Source organism: Schistocerca americana, chromosome 1, assembly GCF_021461395.2.
Source record: "Schistocerca americana isolate TAMUIC-IGC-003095 chromosome 1, iqSchAmer2.1, whole genome shotgun sequence".
NCBI lineage: Eukaryota > Metazoa > Arthropoda > Insecta > Orthoptera > Acrididae > Schistocerca > Schistocerca americana.
The window spans coordinates 1,108,911,916-1,108,928,849 of record NC_060119.1 but is presented as its reverse complement, the minus strand read 5'-3'; the positions used below and the strand labels follow the sequence as shown (position 1 = coordinate 1,108,928,849).

At 37.5% G+C, this 16,934-nt stretch overlaps 1 protein-coding gene across 2 annotated transcripts in view; it reads right to left on the bottom strand.

Moving 5' to 3' along the window:
• Positions 1 to 16,934, bottom strand: part of LOC124618497 (rap guanine nucleotide exchange factor 2-like) — a 423,194-nt gene that overhangs the window by 18,262 nt on the left and 387,998 nt on the right. For both annotated transcript variants that reach the window (XM_047145353.1, XM_047145354.1), the window contains 2 exons: positions 12,641 to 12,766; positions 6,375 to 6,464 (listed from right to left, as the gene is read on the bottom strand). In XM_047145353.1, the coding sequence (XP_047001309.1) occupies positions 6,375 to 6,464; positions 12,641 to 12,766 (216 nt within the window). The remainder of the gene's footprint in view (positions 1 to 6,374; positions 6,465 to 12,640; positions 12,767 to 16,934) is intronic.

Below are 16,934 nucleotides of genomic sequence, written 5' to 3'. Positions count from 1 at the left end.
TTGCAAAATGTATGTTTGCAACAGTTGAATCATTCTGCAGTCAGCTTCAAATGTGTTTTAGAAATTTTCTCAATGATGTTGCATGAAAAGAATGTCATCTTCCTCCAAGGATTCCCGCTTGTGTTCACAAAGCCTCTCTGCAACAGTCAAGTGTTGACCAAACCTACCAATAACAAATCTAGCAACCCATCTCTGAATTGCTTCAATATCATCCTTTAATCGAACTGGTGACGGGAAGGGGATCCCAAAAGCAGTATTTGAGAATAAGTCACACTGAAGTCCGCATCACCTAGGACTGCGCTTCCGCATATAGAGGCGGAGCGCAAAGGAAGTTTGGGGGATGAGAACTGCGATTGCGCAACAGCAGAGAGCGGGCAACCAAGTGCACATTGCCGTACTGCATTGCTGCGGAGGATAACAGTCAGGCTCATCTGCCTACGGTATACTGTATTATACTTGCAAATCTATGAGGGGAATAATAAATATTAAAACCAATTTCAATCTATTATCATGAGATAAATATTAATTCACGTCATTAATTCGCATCCACTGCTCCACAGATTTACTGTGCGTGACGTCGTGAGGCGAGAACAGCTGAAACAGCTTTGTGAAAACGTGAAGTACAATTTTTCTCAAAATGACATTGAAACTGCTTGCAATAATTACCATTTATTGTGATTTGAACTGCATTATAAGTAAAAATTTAATACACAACAAAATTAACATCAAGCACAAACCAAAATCATTATATCTGCTCGACAACTGCTTCTGCTCAATAGAATTTTTAGAAAGGTGTAAAGTGTGCGTGTGTGTGTGTGTGTGTGTGTGTGTGTGTGTGATAGTTAAGTGTAATAGTTATGTGTAAAAAAAGGAATTAGTGGTAGAAAAGATTAATGTAAGAGACCATCGTAAAAATGGTCAGTAAGCCGTCATATTTTTAGTTGTTAACAGGCATTATGAGTGTAAACTAACAGGTTTGATATTACAGTAAGAGACCACCTTTATAATCCATTGAACAAGCAATTAACCATCATCTACGAATAACTCCAGGGAATCTGATCGATAACACCGAAAACCACCAATATCTCGACAAGTAACAGTTACTGTTGTTTTAGGGCCTTATACAGTTTGTACCTTGAAAAATGACAGATGTTTACAAAATGGTGGGAGAAGCTTAACTTCTCTTTGGGCAATATGTTGAACATTATAGTCTGCATAATCAAAAGGGTACAAAGTTCTCATTATTATGTATGCAACTGATATGTTGACAAACATATTCTTTAAACAACGAGTCTTTAAAACTAAGAAATATTATTACTTTTCTCCAAAGTCTACATCGTTATAGAATCATCACTTCAATTTGAGTCTGTTTCCGAACAATCTGATTTTAAATTTACGATGATAGGTTAAAGGCTTATATCTGTCATCGCTTCCCTGTCAAGTTCTTTCTGAAGCTTTTCAGTATACCACAGAGAATGTGCCCATGTTACAGGTGGGATGTTGCTCGTTGCCTCATTGTCTAGTGCCTCATGCACAAGCGATTCACTGTATCTTGAATGTTTTTTTCTTTTTTCTTTTTTCTTTTTTTCCCTCCTGCCACATAGCATTAAAACCCTTTGCCCAAATTAATTCCATGCGGCCACAATGACAGTGATACATGGGTAAATGCAAAAACTGTGTGATCCCATTCACGTGCAAAGAAGTAAAGTTTGTACATTCTGTCATCTGCAGGAGATTGGCACGAGTCTGGTTTATACGGTGCTTAATATTTTTATTTTCAAGCCAGAGAAAAACATCTGCTTTTTTTGTGTTTGTACTTGATGTTTTCTCTATAACAGCTGAATTATAACTGGCAATGACCAACTTCGAAGCAAGGTATGACAAAAATTGTGAATCACGTCACAAAACTGCCAGCGTTCATTGCCGAATGGTAATCACTGCTGTTTTTCTTGCAAGTAAATACAAGTTTATTCTCAGAAATAAAACCAGAAGAAGAGTCAGCATGCAGAATAATTATCCGAGAACTTATCCCTTTGAGAACTTTAAAACTGCCAGTACCATCACTCATTTTCCAGTAGATCATCTTGGAATGATTCTAATTGACCCATGTTTCATCAAGCTAATACACTGTTGAACTACCTCCTCCTCTTGAATCGTGACTCTTTATATGGATATTGTTCATGCTGCACCTAGGTCCCTTCTTTAAACTAAAAACTCTTATTAACATATCTGGAACAAACTTCTTTTAAAATTCTTTACACTGACGAAGCGCTTACCACTGAAGCCTTCATAACAGCAACAAGTTTTTGTTATGTTGGACATTCATCAGTCACATGGAGTACTTTAAAACATCATTGTTAAAACTATCCATTTGTGTTACAGGTCCCATGCAATTTCGATGCTTTCCAGGCAACATGAAACCAACTATTTCTAGGTGACACCTTCCTTTACAATTCTCTTCACAATTCTCTTTACAATACTCTTTACAGTTCTCTTGCTAACACCACATGATTCTGGAGTCCATTCTTGTGTTTTCCAATATCAACAGTAGGAGACATGATTTTAAATTTACATTTGAAAAAGTTATAAACATGGTAAATAATCCGCCTCACCTGCTTGCGAAGCACTTCACGTTTATTACCGTCAACTGACTTTTTTTTTATAGCACTTAAACATTTACAAGACACAGATTCACAGCTATATTGCTGCAAGAAAAAAAGGAAACAAAGAAATTGATAGTTGAATGAATAATTCAGTTGTTGCAAAGTGTGGCAACAGTGTAGCATGTAGGTGTGATATTCTCGCTCTCAAGCTGTAACACTCTGCCAGTTGCTCAGGAAGAGAATGAATATTATTGGCCGCCTGTGGCTAGTGAAGGGGAATGCGCAGAACAGCTGAAAATTGGGCCGCCTTCTAACATGACATGAACAATAGCGTTCTATATGCAGTTTCCTTTATAGATGAACCACACTTTACTAAAATTTTCTCGATAAATCAAAGTCAAACATTGGTCTTCCCTACTACCATGCTTATGTGATTAGTCCACTTCATATTACTTTGCAATATTAATGGCTAGATACTTAATTACCATGACTGTGTCCAGCAGGATGCTACTAATGTTGTATTCAAACATTGCTGTGGTTGTTTTTCCTACTCATGTACATTAACTTACATTTTTCTACATTCAGAGCAAGCTGCCATTAATTGCACCAACTTGTAAGCTTGCCTCTGATGTGATCAGACATATTTTTGTGTAATAGGTGCGAACAATGTAATTTCGGCTTTGTTAATATGAAAAATCAAAATACTGAATGATATACAAAACTGTGAGAAAATCAGCGGAAAATATATTTATGTAAGAAATTCTGCAACAACAATCCTACAATTTATTTAGTTCAAACCAACCATGAGGACCTGATGTTAGATTTTCAGATTCAGTAACTAGACCCTCAGACAAGAACTGGAGCCATCTCAACATGATAAGCTAAGTAATCTTGAAAGTTTATTGTAATCTTCGCTCCTCTCGAATCTTCGTAAAAGACAATGCTTATTAATTCCTTGGACTGGTCATTGTTTAATGTGGACAATAAATGGAAAAAGGAAGGAGGGGGGGGGGGGGGGGACGGAATTACACTATATAAGAAAAGCAGTTCAGAAAGAGAGAAATTTGCGAACATGTTGTATAAAACGAAGATTAAGGAAGTCTCTTCTGAACAAAGAGAAAGGGAATATAATCTTCTGAAATGTAGTGCTAACAGAAGAATGCTAAAGATCAAATGGGTAGATAGGGTACCTATGGAAGAGGTACTGAATCTAATTGGTGAAGAAAGGAATTTATGCCACAACTTGAGTAAAATAAGAATGTAAGTTGTTAGGACACTTCCTAAAACATCAAGGTATCATCAATTTGGTAGAGGAGGAAAGGATGGGAGGGGTGGGGGGTAAAAGTTGTAGAGGTCGAGAAGACCTGACTAAAGTAAGCACTTTCAAATGGGTGTCAGTTGCAGCAGTAATGCAGAGATGAGGGGGCTTGCACAAGATAGACTAGCATAAAGGGCTGCATTATACCAGTCTTCAGAGTTAACTTGTTCGCTGTCTTGAAGCAATGTGCTTGAATATGTTGCTGTCAATCCGTAGATAACCTGAGAAGATTTTCCATCAGTGAAATTTGTGGAGTAGGCCTACATTCCCACATGCTGAGTTCTGTTGTCTAAGAAATATTTAATACATTCACAACACTAGTTTGATGTTCTGCAAGCTTATTTTCTTTTCAGTAGCACACAGGTGGAACTGAGATACGTGTTTCTGGAAATCAAGAACATAGTATTGCAATAACAGTCTGTATATAACTATGTAGTTCAACAAAAGACTGTCAAGAGTTAGCTTTCGGCCAACTAGACCTTTGTCTCTCTCTCTCTCTCTCTCTCTCTCTCTCTCTCTCTCTCTGTGTGTGTGTGTGTGTGTGTGTGTGTGTGTGTTCTATTTTTGATAAAAGCTTTGTTATCTGAAAGCTAACTTTTCGATAGTCTTTTTTGTTGTGCCTTTCTGCAACTCAGCATCTCTGCTACATCATATACTGTTACATTCCATTCTGGATTTTCCATTGTTTGGTTTAAGTATGTAGTTCTCAATTTGTCAAAGTTTCAAAACTAATTGCTGATCATGTAAAGACAAGATATGCAATTCACTACACATGGTTTAACTGAAGCTAAACATTACTGTTCCTCTGAATACTTTTTAATTATGTATAAAATGTTCTTCCTTAATTTATTCTTATTACAACAAAGTAAAAGTGTTGAATCACTACAGAATTTTACAGAATGTTTCCTTCGTTTTCTTAGAAGTCTCAAAGTATGACAACACTCCTCACATCAAAACACATCATGCATTGGCAAGAACCTAAAATTTCTCAGAAAATCAAATGCATTGATATAAAAACACCAGGGTGTATATCTACATGACACATCTGCATGACAAAAATCAATAAACTTACTTGTAAAGCTTTGGCATTGCACAGTGGTGCCAAAGTGGTCAAGTAATGTGGGAAGTATTGTATGCTATTATAACTGATAATCACAGGTCTGTGAACATCCAAAATCTATTTCTGAAGAATGAAGCAGACAAACACACAATTTTGCAACTTAATTTGGGAGTACTACCCCTATTTACAACACAGTTCTATGAGTCAAGTATAAATTAAATTCAAAGCACTTTGCATGCAATTTTCATTAATCATGCAGACACACACACACACACACACACACACACACACACACACACAGTGTAAATAACACTATTTACAAACCAAAACTGTAATTATGAATAGATTACATACAACATTCTAAGAGCAATTACACATACCACATAATCATTATGTATCCTACACAATTCTTATACATGCATATTTTGCATTCCGTTCATCATGTAGGTACGGAGGTTACTCTTAAATGAAATTTCTCGTATTTTATTACAAAACACAATTAATCCCATAGTGCAGCTGTCCATCAATGGACAGCTGTTAATCACACTTCTTTGGCATTTTTAATGTTCTGAAGCTGCAAATGCACACAGTCCACTCCCGCTGATGCTTCCAACTGGCACTGTGCCCTGTGTGCCTTTGCAGCATCAGGACTAATTAAAAATGAAAAGATGTGACATTAATAGCTGCTTGTTGCAATGGACAACAGCACAACAGGTTTAAGTTGCATTTGTTATGAACAGCGAATGTGCAATTTCACACCTACAGTAAGTATCTCCTAAAAAAAAAAAGAGCTGTGACCCAATCTGACAACTTAATATGCAATTTTGTGATGATTCAATTCTTGCATATGATGATTTTTGTGCTTCACTGGAAATGGTCCAGAAATTTAATGCTGGATCAACTGGTTACCAGTTATCAAATACTGAATATTTTGTGAAATCTAATGTTTGCAACATAAATGTTTGCTGTACATATAGTACAAATGAAAGAAAAGCTATTTCCCAAGTCAAGAAAAGACATTGCACAGAATAATAATTTCAAATATGATGAGCAATAATCGTTTCAGGAAAGGTTTATATATAACAGCCCACTATTTGAAGAATTCAGTAACCAAATTTGCAGGTCACCCAGTAGTTAGTGCACCTTGGCATAAGACCTTACATCATCAACAGCCAAGTAGACCCAGTAAAACCAAAAGACATTCAACCAACACCACATAATCACAATGCCACATCAATACTCATGTTAGTTATTTACATACTCTGTTAGTTGCAGCTACAAAACTCCACCTTATGAAGCTATCCACACAAAAAAACATTAATAAATACAAAAGAGGGAAATGTGTCAACAAGTGACAAAGCAGTAAGCACGAGAACTGTGCAAGAGGACTTACCGTACGGTGGGATAGGGGGTAGAACGGCGACAGCGTGCGGGAATGGGGGCCGAGGCCGGAGCTTGCTAGTGGTAGTAGGGGAGTAGGCTACTGCAAAGACAGACAGATGACAGACAGGTGGTAGGTGGGCAGGCCCATGCTGCATAGCCAAGCAGATCACTGTCTACACCCACAACTTGTTCATTGCCACATTTCATTTAAGGCCCCATGAAAAGAAATCCAGTAGGTACAGAGGCATATCAGAATAGCTCTATTTATGACAACAAAAACGGTAAGCATAAAAAAATTTATTTTATCTCACTACCTTCCTTACATTTTTATACTAACAGAACAGTTTAACTGAGATGCTGAGTCAGCTAAACACAGATAACAGCAACTGAAACGTAAAATTTTACTCTAAACTCAACTTCATATCTTTAGCTCATGACAGTACACATGTACCAAGGTCTCACTCAGTAGAATCTGAAAGTTACAATCCTCAGAAATTATTGATTATAATACTTCCCTGAAGCTCATTGACATTGTCGTGTTTCAATGTTGACGCAGTTGCTGTCCAACTAGAAAATAAAACAGCGTCAAGGTTAAAGGGAAGCTCAGTACCATGTGATGAGAGGCACTACAGAATTATGCTGTTGAAGAAAGATTTGAGTTAGTGTCTTGACAATGAAAAGGTCACTAGTGATAGAGCACATAAAAGTTTTGGTTTGGGAACATTATTGGTTGTGTCCTTTTCAAAGGAACCATACTGTTATTTACCTCCTAAAACACTTCAAACTGAATGGCTGAATGAAGAGTTCAACCTCTATCCTGAATGTGAGACCAGTGTGTTACAACTGTGTCAGCCTGCTTAGTATTTCTGCTGCTGATTCCCCTCTTGCAGCTTCAGAATTACCTTCTGTTTCTCTCCCCTCTATATAACGCTTACATTTTAAACCATTTCATATTGTCTTATAACACTTATTGGTGAATTCTATTCCTGCAACAAACTTCAAATGAAGATATAAGTGGAAAACAAAGGCCAAAGCACACAAATTTTACACTGCCCTTCAAAATTTAGGGCATGTAACAATTGTTTACTTTCATTTTAAGGTATGCAGTAGTTTTCTCTCTTCACTTATTCATTTAAATGCACGGCAATGAAATGTGTCAATGGAAAACTGAGGCAGACTTACGCCACTACACGTAAATTTCCCAGATCAGGCTTGTACTCGTGACAAAAAGAATATGTAAGATGTGGGCTTGGTAGAGGGTGGAATTATCCATTCTGGTTGTAATTTTTGAATAGAAATAAGTTTTAAGTGAAATTTGTAATACATCCATGCAGTTACCAAGAGTGAGTGTCCCTCTTCTCTCTCAAGTAATTTTATGACAAACAGACAATTATTGTGACAGCTAGATGGCTATGACACAACTAGGGAATTGCATGAAACAACTTACAGCTTTGAATCAACATACTTTAAAAAACTTGTGCATTAAATTCTCTATTGGTTGCAGTACACATTATCATAAGGCAGTAATGAACTTAAGTAGAAAAACCACTCCATTTTGAAAGAATCTGTGATAAACATTTAAAAAACACAGCTGTGTTTCAGTACAGTTGCAGTTTTATTTCACAGAAAGGAAACTGCAAATAATCAATCATGCTATGGTCAACAATGGGTTTACTGATGGGTAAATCCAAGATTAATTTTTAGAAGTAATTCTTCAGCAAATGTTGTATTACTTCTAGGTATCTAGCTGATCCTTAAGGGTGGAGCAGTTATCAGATTCTGTTCAATGGTTATGGTGATTCAACAGTGCAGCTAGCCTAAGATGACCCATAAACTTCTCCAGAATCTTTAACTGTCTCAGACACTGATCAACACACGCCAACATTTAGGGATCACTTCAGTGAAACAACAATCTACGACATCACAAGAAAGAAGTTTGCAAATCTCTATAAGGAGGCTCACATATCACCCTACAAACTGATTCTATCATTAACATCCCAGTATCCTCACATTTCAGACAGCACTAATTCAATCATTAACATCCCAGTATCCTGATATTTCAGACAGCACATCAGACTCCATATTTCCTTGATAGTTTAGGATATAAGATTCCTTAGAAAAATAGCACAGATACACAACAATCCACATGATTAAAAGTCCAAAGTCTACATTTACTTTCAAATCATCAGTTGATCCTGAACCATTACACTAAATATTTGAGAAATGGCACATTATTAACCAACTGGATTTCTTCTCTTTATTGACTAAATGAACTACACAAAATTACTAAAGACTTCTCTATCTAGAAAAGTGAAGCAGTAAATTTTCCTTGATAACAGAATTAAGTGTAGGAAAACAAAGACACAACAAAAATGTTGCAACACACATATAACATATATCATGCTACATTTACATTAAACTACTTTTCCCCATGAAGTAAGACAGAAGAAACTAAATAAAAACAACATAACAACAATACTATCAAGTCATCACAAGAAGCAGGAAGTAAACACAGCTATAAAAATATTTTATCTGTATATTATAATTTTTTCTACAGTTATGTGATGATAAAATACTCATGTAAGAAACAAAACTCTTGATAACTCCTAAATGTCTCAATAACCTCTGGTGTCAATACTGACAGACTCTTCTAAGTTGTATTAAACAGAAAGAAGTTTCCCCTCGTGCAGCAGCAATCTACTAGGTCATGACTTTCAGCAAACTGTTCACGTAGTTCCATTCTTCAACTCTTATTAAAGTTGAGGCAGTAAAAATAATCCATCTGAAAATCAGTAGTTCCAAAAGGAATGAAGAACAGATTAAGGTTTATCATCCTGCCAGTTAGATTATCTGAGACAGAGCAGAAGTTAATATTCAACAAGGAAAGGTAAGGAAATTGGTCAGGTCCTTTTCCAAGGGTTTTCTAAGGACATCTAAATGGCCAGCCAAGGATTTCAACACTCCTCTGCCCAAATGTGATACGGATATCTTAACCACTCTGGCACCTAACTCAGTCATTGGGGTTCCAGTATTACGGAATATAAACAAAGCACAATGTTACAGGTCTTCAACATACGATTATAATCCTACTGCATGAGAAGAATGACTATTTCCAAGTCCAAGCAAGAGGAGAAATAAACAAAAAGGATGGAGATTAAGTTTTGATATCTGGATCATTGCACCTGTTAAAAGAAATGAAAAGATTATCGTCACTTAACTGAATCTTTTTCCACCTTCCTCGAAGTTAACCTCATGTGACTGTAGACAACTCCACTGCTCACAAGGGAACCTCCCCATCACGCCCCCCTCGGATTTAGTTATAAGTTGGCACAGTGGATAGGCCTTGAAAAACTGAGCACAGATCAATCGAGAAAACAAGAAGAAGTTGTGTGGAACTATGAAAAAAGTAAGCAAAATATACAAACTGAGTAGTCCATGTGCAAGATAGGCAACATCAAGGACCGTGTGAGCTTAGCAGAGCCGTGGTCCCGTGGTTAGCGTGAGCCGCTGTGGAACGAGAGGTCCTTGGTTCAAGTCTTCTCTCGAGTGAAAATTTTACTTTCTTTATTTTCGCAAAGTTATGATTTGTCCATTCGTTCACTGACGTCGCTGTTCACTGTAATAAGTTTAGCGCCTGTGTTTTGCGACCGCACCGCAAAACCGTGCGATTGTTATTGAAGTCGCGAGCTATATTTGCTGGATTCATATTGCCCACGGAATACATCTCACATATTTAATGCACTCTCGTCCAAAGTAGCGAACAGTCAACTGCCAGCCAGGGAGCCTCGTTAGCAGGAATACTCTCTCTCCCGTGTGCTGTAGTCGACTGACGTCTTGTGTTTCGATTTTTGTTTAGGTGTAGTGTCCCCAAACTACGGCGCAGTTACCTCGCATCGGACGGACGGACAGACAGATAATAATTGTCTGAAAATAAAAAATTAAATTTTTCACTCAAGGGAAGACTTGAACCAAGGACCTCTCGTTCGGCAGCCGCTCACGCTAACCACGGGACCACGGCGCTCTAGAACTCACATTGTCCATGATGTTGCCTATGTTGCGCATTGACTACTCAGTTTGTATATTTTGCTTATTTTTTCATAGTTCCACAGAACTTCTTCCTGTTTTCTCGATTGATCTGGATTCAGTTTTTCAAGGCCTATCCACTCTGCCAACTTATAACTAAATCTGAGGGGGGTGCGATGCGGAGGTTCCCTTGTCAGTACATTTCAAAGCCAACTACAAATAGTAGTGTGCTCTAGCAATTCCTATCCTTTCCATTGGTAAAAAGATCTAACCCTTCACAAACAAGAAAACTGCAGTGAATATATTCAAATACAAACCCAGCCTCACCATTCTGTTTATTTCTCACTATTATCCTAGAAGAATGGTACACAGCTAGATTTATCATTCCAACTCATATATAATGACTCCACTAAATAAGGAATGGACTAAGAATTCCCCAGATGGGAATTTGCTCTAAAAAATATGCTTGATTCCTGCCATTTAACTGCCTTCATTTTCACTACTTGGTCTCGCTATTGTCTACCTTCCTTGCAAGCCTGTCTGCCTCTTCCCTGCTATCATTCTGCATTATATTTTTCTCTGTAATATTTATTTTTCATTCCTTTTTGTAACGAGCCTGTCCTCCTCCTCCTCCCCCCCCCCCCCCCCCCCCCCCCCTCCCTTCCACCCATTTGACTGTTTTTCTCCTTTCTTTATTTCTTCTCTCTTTCACAGTTGGTGTTATTTTGGTATTAATTACATTGTGTTTATGATCTGCTGTGCTCATAGCTCTGCACTAGTGAGTGCCTCTTGCCCCAAGTTTAATTTCTAAGTTCCCAAATCTTATTTGTGGCTAAATTTTCAATGCTGATTTATCTCTTCTCCTGTTTTGTTTTGATACAGGATCCTGACTGCCTTTAATTACTTGGTAATTAATGGGAACATTTTGTTATCTTTTTCCTCACCAGATGAAATCTCCTCCCACCCCTCCCTCCTGCTTCTGACAGCTAGTGTTTATATGTATTTCAAATTATCCCTGACTCTACTTCTTCTAGGAGAAGGAAATATTTTCTCTGTATATGACTGCAGATTTTTCTACACTTACATAACACACTGTGGAAGTCCTTGACTTACTTTGAACTCCTGATTACTCTTAAGATCCATAGGTACGATTTCCATAAACAAAGCAGCTTGAAAGCTGTATTTTTTCAGACAAAAAATATCATGATGAGAAATAAGAAGAAAGTAAGAGTAGTATGTACAGCAACTCAAGGAGATGAAGGAATACTTTAAAGAGTTACTAAACAGCAATGGAAACATGGATGAAGAAAATGAAAACTTGCATGATGTCAAGATGGATCTAACCTGGATAGAAGTAGAAAAAGTGATGAACACCAATTAAAGAGGAATTGCTTGATAAGCAAACAAATATACGCCACAACTTGAAATTAACACTTCAAGTGAAATCCCTCTCCTGTCTCATGACATGTGCCTTACACCATGAATCAAGAAAATGTTGTGTGTTTAAAAAGTTCTGATAAAGCTTTTGAACACCACCTAAAAAAAAGGTATAAAGCCATCCATTTGATGCTAAATGCATGAGCAACAACACTGACAACAAAAATATCAGAACACTTTTGGTGGCTTGCAGATCTCTGGGTCTGTGTCATAGAGAGGTGGAGGCACAGTATGTGGACAACAGGTGTGTGTGTGTGTGTGTGTGTGTGTGTGTGTGTGTGTGTGTGTGTGTTTGTTTTGAGAGAGAGAGAGAGAGAGAGAGAGAGAGAGAGAGAGAGAGAGAGAGAGAGAGAGAGGGGGGGGGGGGGTTTGAAGCATTTACTGTGTTTAAGATGATTTCATCACATTTCTTTATAGAATTTATGCAATCTCTGAACCTGCTTGGAGTACCTGAGACACTATTAACCTAATATATATATATAACACTACAGTATTCATTAACTAATGTAATAATACAAATACAGATTATCTAGAATAAAAAAATATATAGCATTCCCATGCATAAGCAATGCACATATTTGCCAATACAGTGAATTGTATTTCATTCATGGTTGCCTGTGCTAAATGCCATAAAACCCAGTCTCACGGCCTACTGACAATGAAAGTCTACTGCAGAATTCTTCATCAGTAATGGCTTCCAGCAACTTTAGTTGCCTACGCATGCTACCGCACGAGGGAAACCGAAGACCCACATTTCTAGGCACTCATTTATGGCGTTATCAAGAGTCAGTCTGTTATATGCCCAGAGCCCCTTACCCTGCTGCATTGCCGAATGTCGCCGGACCTGGGAGGGAGGGGAAGAGCTTCCTCCTACCTCCACAGAACTGTTGGAGAAGGAGTCCATCTGCGTGGAGTGACCAGAGTCGCTTGATGTCACTGAACCTAACACAACATTAGGCCCATATCAGATCGGGTTCAAATTGCCAATTTATTTTCCATTTAATAACAAAAATATGTATGTGTAGTGTATGTGTGTTTCTTTTTGTAAATTACAAGAGGATGTGGAGTGACGTCTATTAAAAAAGTATTAGCGAATATTTATACACAAAACGAAAATTTACTGTAAAACTACAAGGAGACAATATGGCTGACCAGTATGACCAGCACTACCTTCAGGAGGCAACATTCAAGCACTACTGATAGAAACATTAAAAGCAGAAAAAAATCTATTCCTACTGTCAGTGGGGGGGGGGGGGGGGGGGGGGGGAGAGAATGATGGGGATAGGACTCAAAAAGTTGGGGTAGTACGGGTAGACCACTCAAACCCAAGGATGAGAGGGAACCATGTGAGAGGAGGAGGAGGAGGAGAGAACGATGAACAGGGAAGAATCAGAGAAAGGAGTAGATCAAAGATTGTTAAGCAATGTGCCAACTTCAGTCCACAGGTGATATGAGGACAAAGTGAAAGTAACGATGAATTGAGAGGAAATAAATGACAAGTGGAATGAATAGACCAATTATTAACTAAGAGGAAAGTAGATAAGGAGATGGGAAAAAATTATCATCCTCTCTAACTGTACCCCCTCTCCTTTTTCTGTTTCCCCCAATTCATTTCAGATTTTCTTTTTCTTCTTATTTGCACTACTCATCCCAACGCTCATTTTTATTCTTATCAATCCTTTCTTACTTGTCACCCTGCTCCTCTATCATCTCTGGACTGAAGCTAGCTCAGTGATTACCAATATATTGTCTTTGGTCTTTCTTTCTCACATATCTCCCCTTTCATCTTTGTCTCTTTTCATTCTCACAATAGGTGGACACCCCTTATTCTGGGTTATAAGTGATGTGGCCCTCCCACCTCTGATGGAGAAACTAACAGTGCTAAAAGATAGAAACAGATATTTCCTAGTTTTCATTATGACTATCAGCAACACTGACAGTTTACCACCTGAAGGTACGAACTGGACACCCATACTGTCCTCATATTAACTGATTTGCAAAACAAAAGTTTTAATTGATACTTCGATTTGATACATTCATTTAACTTCCTATTACTTGCGTTTAATGTGCATCATCTGAAACAATGAATTTGCTAGCTCAGTTTACCAAATCACATTTTGAGATTTCTCTTTACCATGGTCTCCTGCTATGAAAATGTGCTTCCATGTATTGATATGCAAGACCTTGTTTGTGTGAAATTTCGTATTGGTTCCTATTCAAGTATGGGCATGTGCAAAACTACTGAAATACTAAGAATGTGCTATATACTGCTTCAGTATTCTCTCTAGCAATCATTGTAATTTATGATTACTCCATCTGCCTATGGAATTCATTTCATAATGAATTTTGAAGAAAATCAGTTGTGTAATTAGGACAGAGCATAAGAATTCCATCTGTACACCATGTAATTTGTATATATCCCAACATTTATGATGTATGTATACACAAAAATAATCACAACAAAATTTCACTGCAAAAATTTGGAAAAAACACATAAAACATCAACTACATAAAAGATATGTACAAAATATTATTGATGTTTCTGGTAACCAACATCATCTTTGTGAGAAATAAAATTAAGTTACTCATGGTACTGTGGGAACTGGATGCTGTACACAATAGGTGTAATCTGCCTTGTGCTATTAATACTCATTCTACCGTGTAAGGATGTGTTGTGGCACATAAAAATAAAAAAAATTAATAATAATATTAATAAAGCTTGCAAGAGTGGCTGCAGTTTTACACTAAGAATGTAAACGGTAAGTTTTTGCTGTAGCAATTAAACAACCCATATGACTAGAATAACTTTTGTATCCAAATGTTACATCCATGCTCTTTCTCTGACCTCTTTGTCAGTTGTGGATTCTCTTTAGGAATGCAAGGACCATTTAGTAACTACTACTGTGCATTGTGCAGGATTATTCAAGTATTATGTTTTGCAATATTTTATAACAAGCAAATAACTATTTGTAAACCCCCCTCCCCTCCCACCCAGCCAACACACACACACACACACACACACACACACACACACACACACAAAGCTACAACTATGAATGGTGGCCTTTGTGTGTGTACCAAATGAGATCTTATTTCACAGTTCAAGAGTGACAGAGAAATTAAGTTCAGTGTCACTTCATTATTCTCAACATGAGAGATGCCTCTAGTACATTGTGAAGCATCTTAATGCAGTAAACACTAACAAATACAAACCCCATAGATTTTCACTATTTTTATATTACTGTAAAAAAAGTAGTAAGATAATGCCACTTTACACATAACGACAAAATGTTTTTCTCAACAGTTCTGCACCACGATTTTTACTAATGTGCGTGTGTATATGTGGAGGGGAGGGTGGGGGGAGGAACTGTCTGATTTCCTCACAACTCTGCAATGGCATTAACACACTAACATCTGATTGTCTGAAGTCAGAGAGAGAGAGAGAGAGAGAGAGAGAGAGAGGGGGGGTGGGGGGGGGGGGGGGTGGAGAGGGAGAGGATATCTGGGCAAGGGACTTGGGAAACATCTCATTGTTAATCAGCCAGCCATCAACTAATGAAGATAAAGCAAATGCCCCCAATAACATGTCAAAAACTGGCTGCTTAACTCTTAAAAATTACAAAAACCAATACCTCAGCACAAAAACATGATAATGAAACTGAATAATCAGCATGACAACAGTGTGCTGTGGGGAGGGTAAAACTCAGCATCCCTGACTTAGCAAGACTGAGTGAGTTCTACAAATTACCCACCACAGATCAAGAAACAAATGTAAGACCTTTCAAGCCAGTGAAATGCATCACTCCACAGATGAGAAGACTACAGCATTGCATTCTCCCAGTCTGAAAATATGATTACCACCTAAACTTTACAGTTGGCAATAATGTTTATATTCACAGTCATCACCAAGCACTGTCACACAAAAATAAACAACAAATTTCTAACATTACTGAGATTACATGGTCTCTGAACCAGATGAACCTCCAGAACCTGTGAACACTGGAAATGCTAGAATTATCCTCCACCAATTTTGTAAAAAGGAAATTGGATAGCGCAGTTGTATGAACAAATTTCAGTCAACTGTTTGCCACACTTCTCAGTCTTACTAAATGTTCTGAACAATGATTTTTGAGATAACTGTGTCATACCATACAGTTCCCAACATAAGACTTAAATCTTTCACTGAGTGCTTTAGTGGAAACTACAACTAAGTAACCACCAGTGAATCATATAAAATAAACAAGTTGTATGAAGTTTTTTTACATGCCACTTAATAATCTAGCACGATTGGTAGAAATGATTATTGTTACTGATTATTGTTCTGTAATCTCACGGTAAAGTCAATAATGGAAAAGAATTTTCCTCATTTTCATTGGGACTGAGTAAATATTTGCCACTCCAGACCCCAGAAAGAATTTTTGCATTTGACTGAAAAAGCAATGTAGGAAAACAATGTAACACCCTAAGTAACGAGGCTTCAACCATGTTTCTACATAATACCAACACTGCCTCCCTCTATTAAAATGTTTATCTAGCAGATAACTATGAGTGTGTCTGTTCCATTGGAAATTTCATCTTCTTCATTTCCTTTACTCACTGGTGGAAGTATACTGTCAATAGAAGGCCTCATAACGATTCGAGTTCATCAATATTCTAAATAAGCAACTGCTGACATATTATGGTACATAAATCTCAGAATGAACCACAGAAAGCCTGTCTACATAATAAATGAGAATGGTCCAGCTGTAGTGCCTGTACAACCTGTTCCGCTGAGACGATGTAGCAGTACAGTTTTGTGTGTGTGTGTGTGTACAATTAAGGCATCAACCACACAGTAAGTTGTTACCCTTACACTCTGTCCATTATTTATAAATCGGGCTATAGTAGTGAGTAGGTATCAACTTCTTATGAGCACTAGCAAAGCAACATTTAAGGAGAGTACAAAACAAAATTTACTGGGTCGAGATAAATGGCAATTACAGAGGAAGGATTGAAGCAGCTGTATGACTATGAAGAGCTCCAAAGGCAAAACAATACTAAACAAAGAAAGAAGGCTGAAAGATGGAAGAAGGTTCATATAGGAGGAGCAAACTTGAGGACAATATTATAG